This window comes from Acanthisitta chloris, unplaced genomic scaffold, assembly GCF_000695815.1.
Source record: "Acanthisitta chloris isolate BGI_N310 unplaced genomic scaffold, ASM69581v1 scaffold22363, whole genome shotgun sequence".
Classification (NCBI taxonomy): Eukaryota; Metazoa; Chordata; class Aves; order Passeriformes; family Acanthisittidae; genus Acanthisitta; species Acanthisitta chloris.
In genome coordinates, this window is record NW_008666929.1 from 7,056 (window position 1) to 33,149 (window position 26,094).

General features: G+C 38.1%; 1 protein-coding gene across 1 annotated transcript in view; it reads left to right on the top strand.

Annotated features, from left to right (window-relative positions):
* Positions 1-803: 803 nt before the first annotated feature.
* LOC103799969 (dual specificity protein phosphatase CDC14B-like) overlaps positions 804-26,094 on the top strand; it is a gene marked incomplete at its 5' end in the record, with an annotated part of 35,650 nt that continues 10,359 nt past the window's right edge. The window contains 11 exons of the mRNA XM_009072327.1: positions 804-897; positions 1,834-1,909; positions 3,689-3,781; positions 14,270-14,346; positions 18,770-18,836; positions 20,268-20,330; positions 21,231-21,318; positions 21,662-21,892; positions 23,617-23,755; positions 23,883-24,036; positions 24,793-24,893. Of these exons, the coding sequence (XP_009070575.1) occupies positions 804-897; positions 1,834-1,909; positions 3,689-3,781; positions 14,270-14,346; positions 18,770-18,836; positions 20,268-20,330; positions 21,231-21,318; positions 21,662-21,892; positions 23,617-23,755; positions 23,883-24,036; positions 24,793-24,893 (1,183 nt within the window). The remainder of the gene's footprint in view (positions 898-1,833; positions 1,910-3,688; positions 3,782-14,269; positions 14,347-18,769; positions 18,837-20,267; positions 20,331-21,230; positions 21,319-21,661; positions 21,893-23,616; positions 23,756-23,882; positions 24,037-24,792; positions 24,894-26,094) is intronic.

Below are 26,094 nucleotides of genomic sequence, written 5' to 3' on the forward strand. Positions count from 1 at the left end.
TCAATTTTTATTGACCAATTACCACAAGCACAGCGATTTATAGCAGCAGCGCAGTCAGTGTTTAAAGTTCACTGGGGCTACAGCTTCCCTGGCCATAAAAGTAATTTATATCTGTGTGAATACTGCTGGCAGTTTTTTACCCTCAGCTTAACAAAGGAAGGCAGGGCAAGCACAAGATTGCCTGCAGGCACGGAGGCTTAAGGGGCAGCTGGGGTGGGGATGCGGATGGAGGTATCCAGGTGGTGGCTTGGCTGTTGCTCCCGCAGGCAGCAGGGGGCTGCCCGCTTGCTTCCCTCCTTCATCTGTCACCTGCAGGCTTTAATTGCATGCCACTACTGTCAAAGTCATGGTTTCTCAGAAAGCAGTGCCTGCGTTTTGGTGTCAGTGCATCTCATTCAGTTTATTGTAGGCGCTCAGAGGTGCAGAGGGATTTGTGGTTTACCTGGAGGGTATGGGGTGTGTGTGTTGGAATTTGGAGTGCAACCACCTGCCACAAGGAGGTGGGTCTCTGCCGTGTGTGTGGGTGCAAGTCAGGCTCCTGCTATTTTGCAAAATCATCAAATAAGTAGCTTTCCTGGCAACACTTCGGGAAAGAACGCTAAAGAGCTGTGGATTATGGGAACACTGCTGAGCAGAAAGCCTCAGTCTTTCTGTGACTTTGTTTAACACGGGAGAAATAATAATACCTAGCTTGGTAGTACCCAAAAGAAGATTTCCTTCATTTTAAACCATTTAAAGTTGTCCTGTTGACAGGTAGTGCTTGTGTGATGTTTATAAAAACTTCAAATTTTCTTGCATTTCAGATCGCCTCTATTTTGCAATTCTCTGCCAAAAACCAAAGAGTGGAGCTGCAAACACCCATTATTTCTGCATAGATGATGAACTTGTATATGAGAAGTAAGTACAGACTTATTTTTTCCGTTTATTTTTTTTTTAACAGAGACAAATTAGTCAGTACAACAGCAGTGAGCAACCAGTCTAATTGGCATTCTGTTTCTAAATGTAGCGGAGGGAAACAGACCATTCCCTTTATAGAATTAATTACATGAGTTTGGTCTTCTCATACTTATCTGCCATGATGATTTATATGCCTTAGAATGGTTTCTTGCATTCCCATTAGGATTTCTTTAAAATGTTTTCAAAGCAGAAGCTTTCATTGTACCCATTCCTGTTAGGAGACACAAACATGTTGCAAAAACAGATTCAGAAGTGCACATTGAACTGCCAAACTGAAGGGAATGTCTTTGGATGCTGATGTATTAAGTGAAATGTCTGAACTTCCTAGAATAAGATTAAAAAAATGGAAAGATCAATTCAAGCCTTTATGAGCTTACAATGGATATATTATTTTCTCTGTAGTGAACAGTGTTTGCCTTTTACATGAGGTGGAATGTTGCTAGTTCTTTAAATGTTTTTGACCAAGGGCATGCTTAGTGCTTTTGAAAGTACTGATTAGTCTTTATTCTTTGGTTCACTTTTCTCTAGCACTATCAATTTCCTTCTTTTAAAGTAAAACTTATGAGTTGCTTTTAAAATAGAGTTTCAAAACTTTTGTCACGGAGTGATACAATAGTGAGAAGTAGGTGCTTCAAACCTTGAGTTTGTTTCTTGAATGGTGGTGTGTGGACAACAAAAAAGTTCTAGTCCATGTTTGAAAATGACAAAACTGTTTCCTGCAGCAAAATAGTATGTATGTATGTATGTAAGAACACATGCTTGTTTGTAGCATGATGTACATATATCACATGTATATTATTACTCCTTGTTTTGTGCATCTAATTGAAAAAAAGAATTATAGGGGTCATGTACAATTTTTCCCCTTTCTTCTACCAGCTTCTATGCAGACTTTGGACCACTCAATCTGGCTATGCTCTACAGGTACTGCTGCAAGCTGAACAAGAAATTAAAGGTAATGCTTGGGGTTTTTATTCAATATTATTATTGACTTTTTAAAGCACGAAAACAAATGGGCCAAAAGTTTTTTTGTTCTTTTGTACAGGTGCTTTCCTGGGTTCCTAATCCAGCTGAATTCTGAGTATGAATGCTAGATTTTATCAAGGTGAATTTAGGGAGGAGGATCAGGAAGGAAAGCTCTCTTACTTTTAAGAAACAGAAAATGCACCACTGTGGCAGTAACTAATGTTAAGCTTCTAAAAGATAATTGCTAAATGAGTACCAACCCTTTTAAATGAAAAGCACCCCTCCTGGAATTCAATCTTCTTGGCAATCTGCCAACATTGAGTGAGCTTGAGGATGCAATACAACACATTTTTATTTGAAATATTTTTCATTTGACTTGGTCATCTCTTCTGATGCTGACATGTCTTTAGTAAGAAGCAACACGTGCTCGCCAATAGCATTGATGGCATTGTCCTGAAGGAGACTGCTTTGTTGCCACTGCAGATTCTTTTCTCGTAGGGGTGCTCAGTAATTTTCAGGATTGGGCTCTTGATAGAGTATAGTGTCTCTAAAACAGAGACTCCCTGTAATAATTAACATAAATGACTTCAAGTTAGTTGACCTCTAACAGATGTTGGAATATTAAACCTGTTAGACAGATGAAAAAGGCTTATTTGAATTACTGTGAATCACAGTTTGCCTCTTCAAAACTGCTTAGCTCTTTAAACTGCCACTGAACTGTGAAAATTGGGAAGCATACAGAACATTGTAGTTTAAGAGTGTATTTTTTTTTATTCCTTGATGTCTGTCACTGGTAATAGCTTGCATAATTCAGACTTGCTTTGTCCCTGTGGCACTACAAACAAGTTTGCCAGTGATGTAATTCTCTGATTTTTGTTTATGGGATGCTCTGAAGCAACACAAGTCTGTATTATAAACCCTTTCAATATGTTGGGTTTGATATTGGACAGGCATGTTAGGATTGCTGAGAACATATTTCTGTTAGTGATCAGGGGTTTATTTGTCTTTGAGTGTATTGAATAGTATCTGTGTGAATAACATTGGTATTTAAATACATAAAATGGCGTTTCATGATAGCTTAGCAGTTGATCAAAGCGTGCAGTTTCAAACACATCAGAATTTGTTTCAAGAGCCAGTTAGGGGATAACTGCCACCACAGATGTCCATGTCCTTTCTATTGAAAATGCCATTCCACCCGCTTTGTAAGATAATTGGAGAAAGTATATGCTAAGCCAAGCCAGTATTTAAAAAAGTTACTTGTGATAGAGTTTAGAAATACTTTCAAAATATTTTAATCTAGGCATGGTTCTGATGCTTGCAAACAAATACTAGTGGATTTATCTAAAGTCAGGTTTTCTTTAAGAATAAAAAAAAAATCTGAATTCTGTTTTCAAAACTATTGCAACTTTAATCTGCCTGTGATGTTTTTGAGAATGCCACTTTCTATTTGCTTCTCATAAATGGCTGTCCATTACGTAAGGGTTGAAGTCAGAAATACTAAATGCATTAAAGGGGAAAAAGAGAAGATTACTGTAATTTGTATCAAAAATTATTTAGGCATAATACTGGGAAAAAATTAGAACAATCTTGGTAGAGATACCGTACAGTTTCTCAAAGCCTCTGAGGGACTAGTCTGCAGTATACTCAGTTCTCTGAATACAGGTGGCTGAAAGTAGGAAAACAAACTCTTGCGTTCCTCTAATTTTATAAAAGAAAGCATAAAAGGTCTAAAATGCAAAATCATAATCTTGTTCATTTCTTGATGCAGTCATTTTCATTGATAAGGAAGAAAATAATTCATTACACTGGCTTTGATCAGAAAAAGCAAGCAAATGCTGCATTCCTCATAGGCTCCTACGCAGTAAGTATTTAAATTTTGTCATCAGCTGCTGTGTTCATTTTTTCGGACTCAGTTTTTAAAACACCAAGATCAAAACAGTTTGCTTGAATAATCATCCTCCTAATGTATATTGTAATAATGTACCACATACTTAGACAGTTTCTAAAGTCTAGCAGGTCTGTGAGTTATGTTGTATGATTTTAGGTTTTTTCTTCTCTACTGCAATCTGTGTTCCTAAGAAATAAGAGAATCACTGAAAAAAAAATATTTTCATTCAGGACAAACAACTGCGTCTTGGAGTTTCTCCTTTCCCCCAACTGTACAAACGCTTTTTCTTTTTTAAGATAAAAAAAATTGTCTTGCACAAAGTACAGTATAGCATTCACCAGTGCATGCATGTTTAAATACACCTTTTCTTCCCCAGCTGATTTTTCTCTAATACAAAGTGATCTCTTCAGTTAATATGGGACAAGTAGTGAGATAGGTTTAGAGCCAGTGTAAAGTCTAGGAATACACAAGGTGGCTGGAAAGGTACTAAGCCAGGTCCCTGACTGCAGAGGGCAAAAGGAGCAGTTTAACATCACAACAGCACGTGTTTGGTGCACAAAAGTGGAGTCAAGAAATCAAATGCTGAATGCTTCAGAATGAAAGATGTGATCTACCATATTTGTGTTTTAACTTTTAACACACCTTGGTTGAAACTATTTCTCTTGTTTACTGAGTAGTAAAATGAAGTGAGAAGCTATGTGCTTTTTGAAGTTGGAGATTTGAGGGGTCAAGGTTCATGTAGCCTTAGGTCGTTCCTATTTATTGGCCACAAGTCTGCACAGTACTTTCTGTGATGTGGGCAGTCTCCTTGCTGCCTGTCTGCATCATGCAGGATGTCCATTTTCTGCTCCTCAGAGTTTCTCTGTTGTGTGTATTCTACAGCACTTACTAGAAATTGAGAACTAGATTTCAAAATTTGTCAGTCTTGGTATTTGAAACACAGGCACTTAGGACTGTTGCTGTAGACCTTTGCATTCTTAAACCTCATGAAAATTGGTAATATGAGTTCCTGAGCTTGTTTGCAGGTAAGGGATTATGTTGACAAAACAGCTGCAGCTTTTAGGAAAACTACTTCCTAATTACTTGATCATAATGGAGGCCCAGAAAGTGAGAGGGGACTGGCTTCAGTTATCAGCCATTATTTGGAAGAAAGTGGACTTTGTTTTTCCCTAGACTTTTGTTCTCTATAGTAGTATTGTGCAGCATAGCAGCTGACATTTTGAGCACAATTTTGGTACAGAAAATTAGCTAGTGGCAAAGCAATTTAATAAGAAAATACTGTGACTAACTGTGCGAAAGTATACAAAAAAACTAACACAAATCTTATTTCTTTCTATATCCAGTAGCCCTGGTGTGTTACAATAACCACATGCAGTTGATGGGCAATGCTTGAACGGACTTGAATAAAGCTCTAAGATTAATATGTATGGATTATGACAATGCAAAGCATAGTAATTAAAAATGGGGGCTGTTGTACAGAGGAATAGACAGCTTTTGCTTCAGAGAACTGCAGTGAAGGAAGTGGGAGCTGTTGAGTAAAGAAAGGATGCTCATGCAGACTGAAGTACAACACGAGGTCATGACTGACTAGCCAATGCATGTGGGAGGGCTGGTTGCAGAGAGCTGGCATAGGACACAAAGAGGCTAGTCAAAGCCTCACTGTTCGGAGTTCAGAGATGTACTTCAGTTATTGCATTCAATATTTTGGCAGTTTCCCTTAAAGGCCCAGGGCAAAATGAAGCACAGTGTGAATATCAGACCCCTCCGTGAACAGTGGAATTTTCTGTCTTGCATATTTTCAAATCTTAGATGCTGAGTTCTAGCTAGATGCTAATTTTCTTTCCAGTGCAACAGACTTTGGCTTTGGTACTGCTGTTTCTATAAAGTAGGGTAGAGTTTCTTCCCAGTTTGATGTGGGAGGGATTCCACTGAAGAAAGATCACAGAAGAAAGACTATGCCCCTGAGGCTTGCTTTTTTTCTCCCATTGCACCCTTTGATGATCTTTCGTGAAGGGGCAGGCATAATTACAGTGCTCATTGCTCAAGTGATCAAACATACTGGTCCCATATTTCTGCTTTCTGCAGGGAGAATTGGATTGTTCTCTCTGGGAGAAGCAATGATATAGGATCTGTTCAGAATGTGTGATAAACATGTCTATAAGCATATTTCCTGATTGAAAGGAAATATTGAGGCCTTCTTTATTTAAAACATACGTAGGTGTAGGCATCCACTTTCTTCAGTTCAGAATGCTTTGCTTTTTGATGAAGAAGGATCCATCCAGCTGTTGGTCAAACCTTTAATATGCTTTTCTGTAATTTTAGTTAATCAGGCTGTGTCATGGTGGTAATGCTCTTCCTTGCTTGAGCTGATTGTCAAATCTCTGATCTTACAGTATAAGTGGTAGGTTGTCACTGTATTTTGTTTTCTGTGGATTGAATGTGTTTTCTTGTTTGAATCTGGTTTTTCAGCTTAATGGTAAGTTCCCATTTCAAGAGTTTACCTTAGGTTGAGAAACTGTGTGGCAGCCCATCAGGCTGGAAGAATTCAGGTTAGTTCAAGGCAGAGCAAGGAAGTAGAAAGGGAAAGCAGCCTTTGCGGAGTTAGTAATGAAAATAGTGCTTGTCTGCATGTGTGGTAAGGCCTTTGATAACTTAAGCCCAGTTTGGGTGCAGGATGCTCTGTAGATACAGGCACTTCAAGTTACTTGTTAGGAATAACAGGCTGCCAGCTTTTCAGGAACAGCACAGACATAGTAGCTGCAAGATTTCTGGTTTTGTTGTTTTGTTCCTGTTTTGTGGTTTGTTTTTTTTCAATACAGTCATGTTTAAATTACAAGACTATAATTAACTGTATATAACTAGTTTTCCTCTGGGACTTCTGTGTCCTCAAACATTCAGTACTTTTGTGGTAGCAGCTTCTAAAGATGTAATTTTAAGGGTTTGTTGACCTCAAATTTGTATTCTTAAACAGAATATTAACTTCTGCTTTAAGGAGTTGGGATATATTAGCATGGTTTATCCTTCAACATCTTTTGTTTAAATGTATATGTGCATATATATCATGTGTGGATGTGCTCATTTGGACTACTAATGCAATTATGAAAGTCATCATTAAGTGTGGTGTGGTAAGGGCAGCTGTTAGTGTTCTGGTTTTCAAGCCAAGTCTGTTCTCAGTCTTTTCTTCGCAGTTGGTGTGTTTTAATGTTTTCCCCCTTCCCCTTCATCTAACTTGTCTTTCTTTCCTCTTCAGTGGAGATAGTTTCTGAACTCTTCAGACTACACACTTCTTTCTCCCCCCTCCTGCATCTGCTGCTTCCTTCCAGGTGTACTTTGATGTGACAGCACTGCCTAACTCATGCTCTTCAGTATAACATGGCTTTAAAAGTGAAGAACGAAGTTTACAAATATATTGTTATATATGTAGTTTTAGAATAAAATATTTTTAGAGTAAATCTTAACATTTTAGACCTTAGTCCCTTTATTGTTCATCTTTCATCTATTTTAATTCTGTATTTTTTTTATTTTTTACAGATGATATACGGCATAATGGGAATAATAATCTTCTGTGTAGATTAGCATAAATTTGCCACATTCAGACACAGAAGGGGTGGCCAGAATTCAGTGTGTTGGGATAGAATGTTCGCACTTTATTTGGTGAAGGGGGAAAGAAGGGGGGGGAAAGCTTTTGTTCTTCACCTTTTAAAGAAAAATCTTTTCCTTGAAAGCTTTCTGCACTGTTCAGGCCTTACCACACTACCAAAGCAGCAGTGATGATCTGAGTTGATATCTACAGTGGCTTCTCTTGATTTTCACCAGGACTTGGCTGTGGGTGAGGAAAGTCTGCTTCTTCCATCATTGCTCTTTCTATATTAAGAAAGAAAATGTACCCTCTGTGCCCTGTCCACCCAATTCCCAAGCTCCCCCCTCTCCCCTTGGCTACATTAACTTAGTAACAGTGTTTTTTTTCTCAGGCCTGGCACTAATTATGTACTTGGAGGGTGACCCTTCCAGGGTACCGCCCCATGAACTGCTGTAATTCAGGTCACCTTCTCCAGGACTCATCTCTATACTTTGCTTATTTTCTCATCTTCTTTCTTCAGGGTAAGCAGCGTTTCCTTCATCCATTCTAATCCATAGTATTGGTTTTTTGCCTTTTCAATTTGTTAGTGACCTTCCTAGCTGTGGGCCTAATTCTGTGTAGAAGCTGGAGGTTGGAGAAGCAATTGGTACCCATGAGTGTGATGTTGAACTGCTCTGTTCTTATTGTAGCATTTGCAGAGTTATCTCTGGCTAAGCTTGAGATACACCTGGTTTGTGGTCCAGGTTGTGTGATGATAAATGGGTAACTGTGGCAGCACTCAAATTACGAGTGGGCAAACCATGTTTACCCTCAGTTGCATTTTGGGGAGAGGTGCTTGACAAGTGATTGGCAGAGACAAAATGGGAAAAGTACTAGCCTTTCATTTAAGCAAACGTTGCCTGGAATCTTGGCTATTTCTGTGTTCGTATCCTAAAAAACTACTACCTTCTACCTGTCTTCATGACAGCAGCTTTTCCTGCTGTTTGTACTAAGTTCTTCTTCAGGATGTTCCTACCAAACTGCTTGTCTCCATAGGAGATGCATGGTTGTACTTTGGGGGGTCCCTCAGTATAGTACTAGCTTGCTTTAGTAGCTCCCATGAAGTACTGAGGTGCCCAGCCTAGTCAGTTCAGAGCTAATACGGTTTTCTGTGTCTCCTCTTTGCTCTTTGAGAGGTAATTGGAGATTTCTTGCTTTTGTTTATGATGAACAAAGAGAGTTGCCAGACAAATGCAGTTATTCCTTCTCTTCTACTTAATGACTGTGTTTCTGCTAATGAAGGGACTGCTGGCCACATGTGCATTTCTTCAGTACACTACAAATCCATGCAGGAAGCTTTTTTATTCTAATATATTTCTGTTTTAATTTTGCTGTATCTAACTTTTTTCCTAAGGAATATTGCTGGAAATTTAATGTATTAACTGACTAGTATATCCAGTAGAGGTTTTAATGAAATAACATATTTAGTACTTGTAAGTTATAACACCTGTGTGAGCTTATGTTTGAGTCTGATCACACACAGCAGTTATTTGCATTTGTTCAGAGTCGGTGGGTTGAGATTATGTGCTGTTTACAGCAGTTCAGGCTATTTTGGGTGAGTGACATTTTCAGAACATAGTTGTATCACATAAAATTTGCTTGTAAGCAGTTTAAAATGAATCATCTCATTATTTTCTGACTTCTAAGTCAGCATGGTTGGTAAAAGGTATGATTTTAGGTAGCAGCCTTAAGTAGATTTTGCAGTTGAGGGTGAGAAGGTGGATAAACTTGATTATGCTGAGCACATCATAGACATGAATTTAAAGTGCTATTTGCAGGCTCAAGTTGATATAGTTTCTAACTGTACAGCATATTTCAGTAGCCTATTTAATTTGCGTGAAAAAACAAGTTATGTCATAGATAATTATTATCAAACACGTTTTGTCTTGCATGCAGCATTACTATTGTGCTTGGCAATCCCATGTATTGAAAATCAAGATGCCTTTTTCAACCAGAGCCTCATTTCCTTTTCCACCAGGAATACTTTATATCCTATTGTGAATACCATTCTCATTATTGTAACGCTAATCTAGGAAGCCGCTGCTTAAAAAATAAGGCTGGTTTGAAAACACTAATATGAATCAGACAAAGGCATGGCTTTCTAAAAGAACTTTCATTCTATGGCTAATTTTAAATGCTCATAAATAAAGAATGGGTCGCCTAATCCTGCAAACTCTTCTGCTTCATTCAGTGAACATTAAGTGGCTGTTTGACTACACAGCGATGTTGTCAGGAGGTGTGCTTGAGTGCACCTTTCCCAGTATTCAGTGCTTCGATGGTTCTTGACCATTCACAGAGCTGCCTGCAGTCCCTTGATTAGAAACAGATGTCCTAAATGAAAAGGATGGTTAGAGCAATGTTAGTGGATCAACTGCTAATAGCAGATTACAAGCTATATTCTGAAGTTCGGTAGGATATTTTTTGTGCACATAAGGAAAGAAGATTTCTAAATTGTCTGTAGACAGTGATTACACATTGTGATAAAACAATATGTATGACTTGAAAGACATTAATTGCTTATAGTTGCAATTTTTCTGAAAGGTACTTAAGTAAAAGATTCGTAAAGGGTTTTATGAAGGCTTTTTTGTGTATATTTGTGTGTATGCAGATTTGTGTGTAGACCCATCTATTCTTGCATATGATGGTGGGAAAATTCTAAAAACAACTGAACTTGTGGATGATGTATTTCAGGCCTGCTGCATTCTTTTTTTTTTTTTACATTTTTCCCTCATATGCAGGAAAGAAACCCCTTGGGAAATTCTCTTCATTTGTGTATACAAAAATGGACAAACAGTATCCCAGAGAATACCTGCTTCTGCTAAATAACAGTGGATATGAATGCTTGAAATTTATTTTAATTTTTAAAATCTTTTCAATAGTAGTTCTTTTTGATTGCTATATTAGCATTAATATAAGAAAACTGAAAGTTTTTGTCATCTTAGAAAGCACTGCAAAAACAAATTGTCATCAGCATCTGGACAAACTGGTTTCAGCTGTTGCGTATTTTGATTTCTGGAGTTTGTCTTTTCCTGTTTCTCCTCAGTCCCCCCTACACACCTATGAATTGATTTATATACCTTTGTTTTGCTATTCATCAGATCAACACTTCCATTCTCTTCTTTTCTGAAACTTCATTTCTGCTTGCTGACTTAGAAAGTCCTTCTCTCTTTCAACACTTCTGTCTGCTACAGGTCTTTTTGATCACTGCTACTTTCTCTCTCCCATTCACTGGCTTTCTTTAGTCCTTTGTTCATCCACATCATTCCTAGGAAGTAGTTCATCTTTAAGGCTTTAGTGGCCTCCTTCTGGTCAGAAACAGTATTATGTGTAGTTTTATATAGATACAGATATATAACTGCATAACAGTTTCTGTTTGTGTCAGAAGTGGTTTTTTTTAAGTGAATCTTCCCTTACATCCTGCTCACTGCCTTTTGGTTCACTTCATGGAGCAGTCTAGGAGCAATCCTAACAGGTAATGGGGGTTCAGTCCACAGGACCAAAATAAAACTGGCTGTTAAGCTTAAAGCTGCTGGAAGTGTATAGTGCAGACATCAGATCTTCAGCACTGGCTCTCAATCTGCAGGTGCATTTCTGCTGGTGCCCACCATTTCCTGATGCAGATGTGGCCTCTGCGGCCTTGACATTTATTGCTTCTCTGAGCTTTGCTGTTCCTTCCTTCACTCCTTCAGTCTTACCTGTTTCCATATGTGGAATTCGGCTCACCCACAACCTAAAGCCAGGCCCTACCCATGTTCAGCCTTTATTGAGCTTTGCTTGCATCCAGGATTTCTAACTGGGTGCTCCCTTAATCTGTGACAGAAACTGATCCTGTCTCCACTTTGACTGCCACAGCTACTTGTGTTGTGTTACTGCCAGGATACTTTCCTTGTGAAGTAATTATCTATTTATGGTCTTTCCCGTTATGTGTAGGCTGAATGTCATTCTTCCCTTTTGAAGCACTCCACACCATTGCACCTGTTCAGCTATCCTCATATGAGCCTAATTTTTTTTGTAAGCCACTTTTCACTGAGTACATAGTCTGACCATTTCATTAGCTGCTGTCTCTGGAACTGTTCACATGTTGTATCATTTGCGTGTAGTACTGTCACAGCTGAAGTGTAGCAGGATCTTTTCTTTGTTTCAGACAGTTCTGAGAAACTAGCAGTTTCCTTCTTCAGTAAATATACTATGTATTCCTTCACTTGTAGAGGAAGTACTATGTATTTTTGCTTAGTAGCTTGTCCACATTGAAAAGTACCAACTTTTTGCAGTGTGCTTTTTGTACATACTAAATGATGGTGTCAAAAATCAGGTTGCGGTTTTTTAAATGTCTTATATGTAGCAAGTGTTCGTGTATAGTTCTGTTAAGGAAGGTCCATACACACATGCATGTATGTTAAAATGGTGTTTCTAGCAGCTTCACTGGTAATGTAATTTCAGAATTTGGATCTGTGCTTAAGAACTAAAGTTTCAGTATACTGCAACATTATTTAGATTTATTTTAACACAACACTTGATATTATGAAAAAACCCAACTTGTCCCTTGCAGCTTTTACACTTGTAAACAAATGCTTCTACATTGAAGCTTGTTTTCTTTAAGAAGCTGGTAAAAACTCAGTTGACATATGGGAGAAATCCTTGGCCTTTCCGAGCAGCATACACTTACAGAAATAGCTAGTATTGCATTTCTATTTGCCTGTGGTACAACTAGTACTCTCTGTATATTACTCAGTCTTGCAGCACTGAAGTCCAGTTGGACATTAGAAAGGATTTCTTCACAGAAAGGATGATTAGACACTGGAATGGACTGCCCAGGGAGGTGCTATAGTCACTGTCCCTGGAGGTCTTTAAGGAAAGACTGGATGTGGCACATAGTGCCATGGGTTAGTTGACATGGGGGTGTTTGGTCCAAGGTTGGACTCAGTGATCTCAGAGGTCTTTCCAACCTAATTCATTCTCTATTCCTAGGGTTTTTTTTTTCCCAGGTGACTCATTTCTGACAACAAAACCTGTTTCTGCTGTTTAATTACCTCATCTTTGCTAATGCCATTTCATGTCTCTGGTTTGTAACTTTTTCAGGGCAGGCCTGACTTCCTCATAAACAAGCAGTGCCAGATTTATATGATTGCGAGCAATATGTGTTCACTGTGCTACATGTTGCAATTTAGGACGCAATTTGAAATTTCTTGAAACATAACCTTTATAACCCAATCAGGCAATGAATATTCCTGCAGAATAGAAAGTGAACTCTGGAGACTGAGGAGAAGCTATTCAATGATATCTGCGAGGGCTTTTTAAGTATCTTTTCTATTCTGGATGTATGCAAAAGTTCACACAGGCACAAATCATGCAGTTTTTGTTACTTAACTCCTCGTCAAGAAGTATTTTGCTTTGTTTTGCTAATTTCAGAAGAATAATGCTCAGAAAATATTTAACATATTGATTCAATCAGAGGAAAATCAAAAGCATCACCTGTTGCTGTGTCTATTTGGCTGTCTGGGATATGTTTCAAGCTGGGTTTGTTTGTTGGGTTTTTTTAGCAACATCTGTTCCAACTCCCCTTGTGTGTCTGTGTGTTTGTGGAGGGAGGATGTTTAAGGTATGTTAAGCCATTTGTTCAAACTGGTTTTGCATCAGTGTCAAAGAAATTTGAAAGGCAGTGACAACTTTTAAAAGAAGAAGTGTCCAAAGCAACAGAAAGCCAGTATGCCAAGCATAGATTTTGGGGGATGTTTAATTAATTCTCATTAGGACTTTTACTTTCAAATAACTTCTAAGGAAAAATGTCATTAATATAAAAGAAGTAAATAATTTTACTGAATGTTAGTGAAAAAAACCCCAACAACTTTCTGTTGTGTGCTAAAGCTTAGTTAATGCAATTTTCAAGGAAATTTAGTTTGAAATTAATGAATGTTGACCTGTTAATGACAGCTTGTTATTAACAGTTCTTACCTCCTGGCCATGTTGGGGATGGTGTTTGATGGTATTTGAAGAAATGATATGCAAAACTGAGGAGTTTTAGGTATTCTTTAAGGAGACCTTAGTGTTAAAGACTATCCAAGAGGGATCAGACATACTGTGATGAAGACCGTATGGATGTTTCTCGTAAGTTGGTCGTTTGTGAATTGTTTTTGAGTGTTTTTGACAGTAGAAGGTTTGATACCTGGTGCTTCAAGGATGTTGCTCCATTCTGTTCTGTGTTTTGTTTCTAAAGCTACAGATTTCTATTATTTCCTCTTTTTTTTGCTTTTTTTATTCTTTATGGCATCTGGATTTAGTTACTGGATCCTGCCTCACCAATGCAAAGGAGAGAGTACAGAATTTGGACTAATGCAAATACTCTGCTTTAGGAAGATCAAAACATGCATGAATTACTGTTCTAGTCTTGTCTGCTGAGTGTACCGACTGTTTGTGTACCAGATGATTCATAGCTATGCTGATATATCTGTGGAGTTTTGTGTTTTTATTTACATCTTAAAAAGCTTAACTTAAAAAAAATTTAAAAAAACCCTACAAACCTGTCCAGCAGAGTTGCAGTAGAAGCATAGAAGAATTCAGGTGGACAGAAGCTTTTTCACTGCAGCCTATAGCTGAACAACTTCTGCACAAATCTTTAAATTTTGTGTTAAAATATACATTTGTCTAGGTTGACTAGTGGTTTATATTGTTTATGTTAGTTTTATTGTTGCACCTTTGCAAACATTTGTCCTTGATGCCCCTTTTTTCCAGCACTTTTGAACTCTGTGATAATTAATTATGCCTTGTGTAGTAATCAAGTGACTCAAAGTTATTGATATCTGTCTTAAAATAATCTTTTTCCTTTTCTGTCTTTCCAAAAATAGATAATATACCTGAGAGAATCTCCAGAAGATGTGTACAGGCTTATCTTAGCCGGAAGCATTTCATATCTTCCTTTCAGGTAAATAACAAGTCAATAGAACTTTCTGTACCTTGATATTTTGAAATTGATGGTTAAGCATATCAAATATCTGTCATTCACCTCAAATGGCTTGTAATATTTTTAGCACTCCGTCTGACGTGCATAAAAAGTGCTACCTAATCTCATATGATTTAGTGTGTCTTTAAAGTATTTCTTCTCATCATTGAGGAAATGTGTAAAACCATTGGGTTATGGTTACCTGTCCCTGAGGGAATGTAATCCTAGCTGTTTCAGACCACAGACTTCCTTTGTGGTGTATGCTGTGTTGCTTAATGTGGCAAATAAAATCAATCTGTTGTGTAGAGGAAAAACTTAATTTCTTTCAAACAAGAGTTTCTACATGTTGGACTAAGCTAGTGTTCGAATGCCTGCCAGATTATGGAGAAAAGGAGGCAAGCTTACTGTTCAAATATATTGTTATGGAGTGATTAATTCAGTACTTGTTTTTTTGTGTTTTCTAGCTCTCTTGCCAAGAGATGAGGTTTTGATGATTTGAATTTCTATTACTTCCCCCCCTGCCACCTCCTCAGTATAATGGTGTAGTAGTACCTCTCTTTATTTGCATAGTTTCATCATCCCATTTCTCACTTTAAAATTCCATTTTTATATTCCCAGAATAGCGAAAGCTGTCCTTTGGAAGACTGTAAGATTTGTTTCTAAATATCATAAAGGTGTACATGGGTGATGGTGATGATAGCATTTCACTTGCCCATAATATATAAGTTGCCCAGATTCTAAGGCTACCGCTTCAAAAGAAATGCAAAGATGTGTTATATAACAAGGCTTATTGGGAGCTGACTTCTGAAGACTTCTCCTGTCTCGGGGATAAAGAATATAGTCGGCTGAAGTGCCTGTAAAATTTACCATTTTCTTGAATTTACTAGTGTGGCCAAACCTGGTATTAATAGGGAATTCTGATTACGTTAATGATTGACTGAGATGTTGTCTTTGATCTGTTCCTTTGAGACCATCTTCATCTCTGAAAAATGCAGTACCTTCCCATAGAATAATAAAAAGTCAGTCAGGTAGTTGCTGCTTCAGGTCATAGCAAGATGCAGAAATTTCTGTTTTGATTTGTGGAATCACAATGAAGTTGGAAGGGACCTCTGAAGGTCATCTGTTCCAACATCCCTGTTCAAGGAGGGTCACTTACAGCCGGTTGCCCAGGGCCACAAGGATGGAGACTCCACAGCCTCTTGGGGCAATCTTTAGTCACGTGCAGAATGAAAAAATGGGTCCTGAGGTTCAGAGGGAACCTCCTCTGTTTCACTTGATGCCCATTGTCTCTGGTCCTGTCACTGAGCACCACTGAAAAAAGCCTAAATCATCTTTGTGCCCCTTTGCTTCACTCTCTCCAATATCTCCATGCTTCCCTTGTCTATGGAACCCAGAACTGGGTATAGTACTCTGCATGTGGCCTCACTAGTGCTGAGGAGAGGGAAATGATTGCCTCCCTTGACCTGCTCACAGTCCTTTGCCTAATGCAGCTCAGGATACCATTCACTGCTTTGTCGCAGGGCACACTGCTGGCTCAGGTTCAACTTGGTGTCCACTGAGACCCTCAGGTCCTTTTCTGGAGAGCTGCTCTCCAGCAGGTTGGCTGCCAGCATGTACTGGTGCCTGGGGTTATTCCTCTCCAGGTGCAGGACTTCATATTTTCTCCTTATTGAACTTTATTAATTAGGCTTCTGTCAGCCCATTTCTCCAGCCAGTCAAGGTCCCTTCAAATGGCAGCACAACTCTCTCACGTATCAGCTACTTCTCTCAGTTTTTGTCATCAGCAGACTTGCTGAGGGAAATTTCTTCACCTTCATCCAGAATATTAATGAAGATCGTAAACAGGATCAAATGCAGTATTGACTCCTGGCATCACTGCTGGTTCCCAGCCTCCAACCTAGACTTTGTGCTACTGACCGCCACCCTTTGGGCCCAGCCATTTAGTCAGTTTTCAATCCGCCTATGTGCTCAACCAGCCCACGTATCACTAGCTTGTCTATGAGGGTCTTACGGAGACAATATCTAAGGCCTTAGTGAAGTTCAGGTAGACAATATCCACTGTTCTCCCATCATTTACCAGGCCAGTCATTTTAATGTAGAAGAGTTTATCAAGTTGGTCAAGCATGACTTCCTCTTGATGAAGCCATGCTGACAGCTTCTCGGATTTTCTTGCCCTTAATGTGCCAGTTTCCAGGATTAGCTATGTTATCACCTCTCTGAGCAGTGACATGATGCTGACTAGCCTGTAGTTCCTTGGGAATTCCTTCTTGAAGTTGAGAGTGACCTTTACTTTCTGCCAGTCTTCAGGCATTTCTCCCAGTCACCATGTCAGTCAGAGATTATTGAGAGTGGCCTTGCAGTGACATCAGCCAAGTCTCTCAGCACTTGTGAGTGCGTCCCATCAGGACCAGCTGACATAAATATCCCATTTACAGAATATTCCCCAATCTAACTCTCTTCCACCAAAAGTACATCTTCGTTACTCCAGCCTTTCCCCCTGGTTTCCTGGTCCTGAGGTTCCTGAAGCCCAGTCTTGCTAATAAAGACTAAGGAGAAGACATTAGTACCTCAGCTTTTTCCATGTCTGTGTAACCAGGTCCTCTGTCGCACTGAGCAATGGGCCCATATCTCCCTAGTTTTTCTTTTGTCACCTGTATTTTTGTAGAAGCTCTTAGTGTTTTCTACAACATCCCTGGCCAGACTCAATTTCCTGTGGGCTTTATCTTTTCTAATTTCATCCCTGGTTGCTCAGACAGTGTCTCTGTATTCCTCCTAGGTTAGCTGTCCTTGTTCCCGTTCTCTGTGTGGTTCCATCTTGAGTTTGGCCTGGAGTCTCTTGTTCATCCACACAGGCCTGCTTGCGTTGTTATGTGCTTCATACTCACTGGGATGAGCTGCTCCTGAGCTTGAAGGGGCTGATCATTGAATATTAACTCGCTTTCTTGGGCCTCCCTTCCCTTCAGGACCTTATCCCATGATACTCTTCCAAGCATGTGTTTGAAGAGGCCAAAGTCTGCTCTTTGGAAATCCAGGATTGTCAGCTTGTTTTTCACCCTTCTTCCTCCTGTCAGAATTCTGAGCTCCACCATCCCATAGTCACTGTATCCCAGGCTGCCTTTGCCTTTCATGTTCACAGTGAGCACCTGCTTGTTGGTGAGTATGAGGTTCAGTAGTGTAGTGGACCTCATTGATTCTTCTTATCACTTGGAGAAGGGAGTTGTCATTAATGCACTCCATGAACCTCCTGGATTGCCTGTGCCCTACTGTGCTATCCCTTCAGGGAGATATCAGTGGTTAAAGTTCCTTGTGAGGACCAGGGCCTGTGAAAGTGAGGCTGTTCCTGTCAGTCCACAGAAGGCTTCATCCACTTGTTCTTCCCCATCAGGTGGTCTAATAGACCCTCACTACAATGTCACCTTTATATGCCCTTCATATGCCTACAGAACAGTAGGGTTCTGTTACTTCCTTCTGCTGGTTTCCATCCCACCCACCTTTCACACTGATTCATGGGGAAGAAAAGGATAGAAAAAAGTTTAGAGATATCATTCATCCACTTTCTTCAGAAGTTCTTCCTCATCTCAGTTGAAATTTGGACATGCTACATATTTTACTTACTTGAAACATTGATGGCTCTCTGCTGATGAGGGCTGTATGGTCTCAGAAGAAGGTGTTCTGCCGAGACATAATATTCTCCGATATAGGTTCAGTTTAATTTATTTGTTTTACTTAACTACATTCCCATAGAATGCTAACTGTATGGTACTTATGGAATCTGACAATGGTCATATACTAAGAACATGCCATTTCTGGATCAACAGAATTAAAAAAGATACAGTTGAAAGAAGGGCTTTTAATGAAACCAGTTTCTCCTCTTGTTTAAGCATAAACTATTCATACATCTTAAGGAAAGTGTTTTAGTGTATCTATACAAATGTTTATCTTGACAGTTTTAGTAAGAAAATGCTGTTCATGCGTATATAGAATGCATGTGCGCAGTCTCTTTTAAACGGAGCTTGAAGAAAAAATTTGCAGTGTAATAAAATTTGACTTCTTTTGGAAGTGTACTTGGAAGAAAATATTTAAAGAATATGTGTTAGAATGATACTTATTTAGGAATTAGCTTTTGCCTGTTCCAATGTTCATGTCAGAAATTGAACTTGCCAACTTTATCAAAACTGTAACAAGAGTATCTTACTCTTGTATCATCTGTTAACATAACTGATGTTTATTATTCCTTTAAGATGCAAGGTAGGGGAAATGAATTAATAATTTGACATAATTGCTATTATAGGTGAAATAATTATCTTGAAGCAGTTTTATTAAAGGTATTTTAGAGAAGTGTCTTCTATTGCTTTCACTTGGATTAAAAGGGAAAAATTACTGTCTTGGTCATCATATCTTATAGGGATGCTTCCTTTGGTACTTGCAGTTTTCATCTGACGTTGCTGGACTGTTTTCATGCAATAAACAAGGTCAGTACACTTATATTTTTCATATTGCAAAAGGTCAGCTAAATACTGCCCAGCAGAATAAGAAGGCTTAGAAAGTTAGGATTCCAATTAAAGCTGTGCAGTAGCAGATTTTCTGATTGTCACCTAGCTAATTATGCATTATAACAAAAGTGGATACAGCATCCATAGAAGTTGACCAATACCTTATAAAATCAACTAGTGAAGATTTTAAAGGGGGAATTTTGAGTTTTATTTATGTAGTCTGTCAGGACAGTAAGTCACACCTCTGATCCGTAAGAATTGTGTGTTAAGTTTATTATATCCCCCCCAGTGTTAAATTTTAGGCTGAATATAGTCTTTGAAAGTGGTTTTGAATTGGTTAGTCATACCTTTTAGGCATTTGCAGCACATGCTAATGATTTCAAGTTTTGTGTCAGTAATACAGATAGAACAAATGTTAAGAGGTAGGTGCTTTTTTTGACTACAAATTATCATAACCTAATGTTTTATAGCAATACAGTGATGAAGTAACATGGCATCGAAGGACGGAGGAATTAAAATGCCTTCTTTTTAGTCTATATGAGTAGTGAAATGGGGAATTCTGAATTCTGCAGCTCTCCACCCTACTACTGTCTTTTGTATTGTGGGAATCTCTGCCAAATACTGACATTTTTACCTGTTAAGTCATCTTCTTGCAGATTTATGATTTTCAGCTTTTTTGGATGTTTTCAAGTTGGCTCCTTGTATGCCAAGAGTGGTGCACTGCTATTCTTCTTGCTGGTGAACAGCAAGGAAACCTACAGAGGATTAAGAAGTGAAAGAGGAGATTAGGATGTTATGTTTTAAGTATCTGGGATATATGGGATTATCTGTGTTTGTGTTTCCTGATTGAACAAGTGGATAAACTATCATTTACCCAAATGAATGAATTTTTTATACAGTATTATTAAATATTATGGTTGTCGGTTATTACAGGACATCGTGGACCACACTGATGTCTGCTTAGGACTTTGTGACAGCAAACAATTTAAAATCAGTGAAGATATTAGCAAATAGTATTTATGCACAAAAAATATTTGCAGTCTATGAATGCAGATTTAGAATGTATTTATAACTTCTAGAGATGATTTTTGCCAGTTATTTTTCCCTTTTTTTAAAAAAAAATTTTGCCCCTAGCAGTAATAAAAAGACTGAATGCTTCAGTAATCTGGGATTTTGTAGTGATTCAGTGAAAACAGGAAAAAGTTGATTTGCTTGTCTGACTTCACTTATATTGAAATTTGCAAATCTGTTCTGAACCAGGACTGAGTGGATCTGTGCTTCTTCAATTATATGAAGAAATCTCTCTTAAACAGTAGCGTGGGTGTTAAGGGACTTCTGGTAGCCAAAAAGAGTGATAAACTGTCCTCATTGAAAAGGCGTCTTTGTTAAAAGCTGTATTCTGAATTTTAGGCCTTGCAATATGGTTTCCTGGACTTTAGTACGTTTGATGTAAATGAATATGAGCATTATGAAGTAAGTGTTCAGCATTGATATTTTGGTTGGTTTGCTGTTGCTAATACTAAAATGATTGTTTATAATTTCTACTAATTTTTATTGTAGTATTAATTTCTGTTTTGTCTGTTTAAACTATGATTGGTATACAAAGGTGCATGGTCAGAGAGAGAGTATTAAAATTCAGATTTAAGCATATTTAGGCTTGAACATGGGGGGAAGCAGAAATCAAATTGGAAATAAATACATTTTTCTGTTATTATTAAAGCCTTGGGAGTTGATGGGAATGCGAATTTGGATACCTCTTAGAGGTCATGCATATTCTTGAGCAGTCTTGATGAAAAACCAGAGGGCATACAAGCCCAAGTCTAACTGAATGCTGGAGAACAATTAAAGTTTGTATCTGTGAACACGTGGCAAAGGTGTAACACCACTCTTTGAGGTAAAGAAGAAAACAGGGCTGGGAAACTCCAAAATTCACTTTGGGGCACAGGAAACAAAAGTGATAGTGGAGTGCAACTCTTGACTATAAGCAGTCTCAGAAATGCAAAGCTGCCAGTTAACTGTAAAAAGAAAATTAAGTGCTCTTAGAACCTAAAAAAATCATTATTTAAGTTGTGAACAGAGGTAAGGCCAAGGTCATAATTTAGAAACATAGACAAAATTAAAAATTGGAAGTTGCCTTTCATCTGAAAGGCATCTGATGTGTTGTTCTAAACCTGATGTAGAAAGAAAAGAACACAGGCAAGAAAAGTGAAGTTGAGAGCATCTGTCAGCCTCATGATGGAAAAGAAAGCAGGCAACTAACATAACTTCTTTGACAAAAATTTTACATCATTCTATCTAGCATGTATTTTGAAACAATAAGGAAAAGCCTGAAAATACAGGGATAATGATAAACCAAGCATTTTCTCTTGACAGAGAGCAGAAAATGGAGATTTTAACTGGATAATACCAAACAAATTCATTGCCTTCAGTGGACCTCATTCAAGAAGTAAAATTGAAAATGGTATGCTTAAAAAAGGAGGTGGGGGACACAAACCCACTGCTTTCTTAGTTGATTGTTATCAGTATGAACAAGCTTTAAAAATTGTCCCTCAAATAGTGTGTTTTTTCCTTGGCTCTTTTTCTTTTATAAGAACCCTGGCAGTAAAATTTTAATGCTTGGTTTAATTGCATCTGACCCAGGTGATTATGTTAAAATTCCATTTTCAGTTAGTCTATTTCTTTGTGTTGAATGTGAGTTCTATTTTTAAAGTGTTTTCATCAAGTGTTTTTTAGTCTATGTTCTTTTCTGCAGTTTGAGCCTTACTGCCTTCTTTGCTTTTTGTTTCCCTTCTTTTCTCCAATAGGCTATCCCCACCATGCTCCAGAGGCTTACTTCTCATACTTCAGGAAACATAAGGTCACCACTATAATACGCCTCAACAAAAAACTGTATGATGCCAAACGATTTACAGATGCTGGATTTGAGCACTTTGACCTCTTCTTTGCTGACGGAAGCACACCTAGTGATACTATAGTTAAAACATTTCTAAATATTTGTGAAAATGCTGAAGGTGTAATAGCTGTCCATTGCAAAGGTATAGTGTAAAAACTAATTTATATTACAAGTGATGCTTGTAGTTAGAGTTCCTGAGGCCTTTTACACTATAATTCTATTATATCTATTTACTAACATTCCTGCCAAACTTCAGGGTTTTTTTGTGGTTCTGTTCAACACTTCATCCTCTTAGTGTTTTGTGAATTCCAGAAAAATATTCCCAGCCGTTCCCAAGAATGAGGCTGGAGGAAGTGAGCTTTCCAATATTAACAGCTCTTTGTGCTGGAAAGTGTTAGCATTTTCAAAGGATGCCTTTAAGCAGGAATTTGAAGTCCTAGCAATGCTTATAGTATTTCTGAAAATACACAATTAAATATACCAAATCGTAAACTTTTGAGGAGTTTCCTCAAAAATCATGAATATTCTTCCAGAACCACAAAAATCTTCATCCCTCAGAAACCCTTTATACTGCCTACCTTGGGCATACTCTGAAAATCTCTTCCTCTAGACTGCCAAGATTTTTAGAGCATGCCCAGTGCAGCTACTATAAAGAGTTTCTGTGATTCTAGAGGCACTGTGTTTTCCTTCTCACACCATCTTTAACAGACTGTCAAGCATTACTTCTCCACAATTTTGCCTTACTAGTGTACCTGAAAATGTTGTGATGGGAGAAGAGCCTTTTCTTAAACTATTTGCTTTGGACCTGCAAAGACTGCATTTTTGTTCCTGGATCTGCTGTCCAATTGCTGTATGTTTAACAGAATTTTACTGGGAATTGAAAAATTGTTAAAACCAGAATCTTGACTGTTAGAAAACAAGTGCATACTCTTATTCTTCACTGAGATGATAAATTCAGGCGTATCTCATAACCAGTTATGCCAGAACATGGAGTATCAGTGGTACAAGTGCACTGTTTTCATTCAAATTAAGATATCCTTTGATACATGTCATATTAATGATATCTAGACCAACTTTATGTTCCTCAGCCTGCTCTTACTCTTGAGAAAGAGTAGAATGCTGTAGTATGTTCTTCAAGCTGGGCAAGCCATGGAAAATGCTGTGTGGTTGTCTTGGCTGTTGGGTTATACAGAGGGTTTTACACTGGTGTTATCAGTCAGCTTTTAAATGAGAGAAGGTGGTGTGTGATGTGACATTTACAGCAAGTGATTGAGGAGAGATGCTGCTTAGCTGGAGTTGTCCTTCTCATGTTTCCCAAGGTAAACAACCATTTTGAGGGTGATCGCAAAGAAGGTTCCTCATTCTGGAGTACTTTTTGCCTGTGCCAGCTAGTGCCCAGACTTGCTTATTGCAAAATTTGTCCTTTTTGGGGGAGCTAAAGTGATTAATTAGAAGAGGGACTGGAAGAGCAATTGGTTTCAGTGCAATGTATGATGGGTTTGCAAGAAGGTGCTGTGAGAAATTTTTTTAAAAAGAGCCAGCTGTTTTATCCCATGAGTAAAAACATTCTCATACCTACATACATGTTTCTAGATAAGAAGGTAAATAAAGATGGATAGACTTTCAGATATTTGTAAAGTTGCTGGTTTTGGAAGGTTACCTCACTCAAAAAAAACCATGTACAGTGTGTTGGTAACCTTGTGTATGAAAAACATCTAAGAGTATTTTTGCACTTACCAAGTTTGATCAGTACAGGTTTGTTTAATAAACTAGGCAACTACTTGTGCAAGTAACAGTGTCTGTAGTTACAGCAGATTCCAGGTGAAGATAGGTGTATAAAAGAAGCCATTATTTTATCTTACACAGCTGGTCTTGGACGAACTGGCACGCTTATTGCCTGTTACATCATGAAGCATTATCAGATGACTGCTGCTGAAAGTATTGCCTGGATTAGAATAAATAGACCTGGTTCTGTGATTGGACCACAACAACACTTCCTGATGGAGTAAGTAGATTTGGCTGTAAATTATTTGAAAAATAAATCTAGATGTCTTTTACTTCTTCGTTGTACACATAATAATCTTCAGTGTTAATTTGTTGTGTTTTGGGCCTTTTTTTCCATGTTATGATAGCAAACAGGCAGAACTTTGGACAGAAGGGGATATTTTCCGTGCAAAGTTGAAAGGAAACCATAAAATTGCTGTAACAAGAATTCTGTCAGGAGTAGATGATATTTCAATTAATAACACAAGAAACAGGAGAACCATCCAAAAGGACATTGAACTGGTAACCATCCAAATATTGTGCTCTTGTAAAAGTTGGAACTGTTGAGAATCTCTCAGGTTCTGAACAAACCTGTGGGTACACTAAAATTATGTTAATCAGATTCTCTTTCTGTTCACCCTTTTTGTATAAAGGGATATTGGGGGGAAAAAGTAGGCACAGCAAGTATGAAAAAAAGTTCAGAACACAAGTGTAAGTGGGAGTATCATTATCATGCTTTAGTCTGTAGTAATTAGGTAAATAATAGAACAAAAAGAAGTACTCACAATCTGCAACCAAAAACAGTGTGATTTTGGTTTGGATTGTCTGTTGCTTCATTGTGTGTACTTGAAGGGAAGGGATGAAATATTTTTAACTTTTTAGTTTGTAAGTAATTGCAACTTCTATACCTTTTGATGGTACCTTTTGAAAAAGACTGTACTGCTGTTTTAAAAAGGCAAGCGAAGAAGGGAAATGCTGTACTTGAGTGAAGAGTTGCCTAAGCAAAGATTTGATAATATATTATTTCCACTGTTTTAAAAGTAGACAACATTCTGATGCATGTAATTCATTACACCACTTAATAATGGTTTACCGCTTTAAGAGCAGCAAACAGGAAACTTGAAGGAACAGAACTGTATTAATGCAAGTGAATTTCCTTTTACTTTATCCTGGTGGGATTAATTCTAACTTTAAGACTTAAAATAAGGTTAATTTTTAGATATCCAAGTGCCTGTATTTTAATCTTCGTTTATCCCTTCCCCTCCTCCACTTACCCAGTACAGTGATGACGATGAAACAAACTGTGTAACACAAGGGGATAAGCTACGGGCTCTGAAAAGTAGAAGGCAAGCAAAAGCTCCAAATGAATCTCCACTAACGTAAGTCAGTGTATGAATGTATAAAATGCCAGAAACACTTTTGTCCTCTTCTTTGTCCATACTTCTCGTTGCTCCCAAATGTTTGTTGCCTAGGCTGCTTTTACTCATTTAAAAAGCACAGGAGATTCAGTGTTTCTCTGAAGGTTTGGTGAGTATTGAGGAGGCAGGAGAACTTGGTTAAAGAACTGCATGACTGAATTTCTAGTTCCCTGCATAGTTTCTGATTCCATTAGTCTGCAATTTACAAGTTCCCATAGTACTTCTGAATGTGTTACTTTTAGTTTAATCACAAACCTTCTCTTGTCTTTCTTGCGGTAGTATAAAAATGGAAGCTGTGTGCTTGGGTTTGATTGGATGAAATAAGGTGTGTGCTGGTGCTTGAAGTAAAGTCAGCTATCTAAGAAGAGTTGGAAGGATCCTAGGCTTCCTTTAATTTCCTTTTCCATGGAGAAGTTTCCCTAAATCCTGTGGGCTTTAGAGTAATGTCTGGTCGATCTGGAAGGCAGAGTAGCACAGTTTCTGTAAAGAAATTCAAAACGAGTGCATTTCTGTCAGGGAACCTGGTGTGGTGTCTTTATTAGAGACAAGTACTGAAACACCACCTGTAGAAGGCAGTTTGCATCCATTGTAGCTTGTAGCAACTGCAGGTGGAAAAACTTTCTGTCTGCTCTTAAACTGCAAGAGAATGCAAGATTTGCAAGACATACTGGATCTCGTTTGATTACTTGGAAAGGAATGGCATCCTCTGGCTGCCAGGTTTTTGCAAATGATACAGCACCAGAGTCACAGACCACAGTCAACTTGGCTCTTGTGCTGTTTTTCTGTAGGGGATGATGTTGCTACCTGCTGGCATTTTTTTTCTTTCAATTTTAAGATCACCAGTGTCATCAGACCTTTAGTAAAAGTAAGAGGTGTGTAGTAAAAATGTGCTGAAGGTAAAGGATTATGTCTTTGGAAACCTTCACACATTGCTATGTATGATTTCTGCTTTTGTTTTAAAATATTCTCTTTTGTTCATGCTCATTATTTACACAGGCAGTCGTGTAAGAACCAGCATATTGAGAACAAAGCTTGTATCCAGCTGATGTTTAGAAAAACCCAAAACACATCACCTCAGTTACCTCAAATAGCACTGTAAGAAATAGCTACCTTGCACATCAGTTTCCAAGGCACATAGTGCCGTAGTTGCCGCTTCATAATA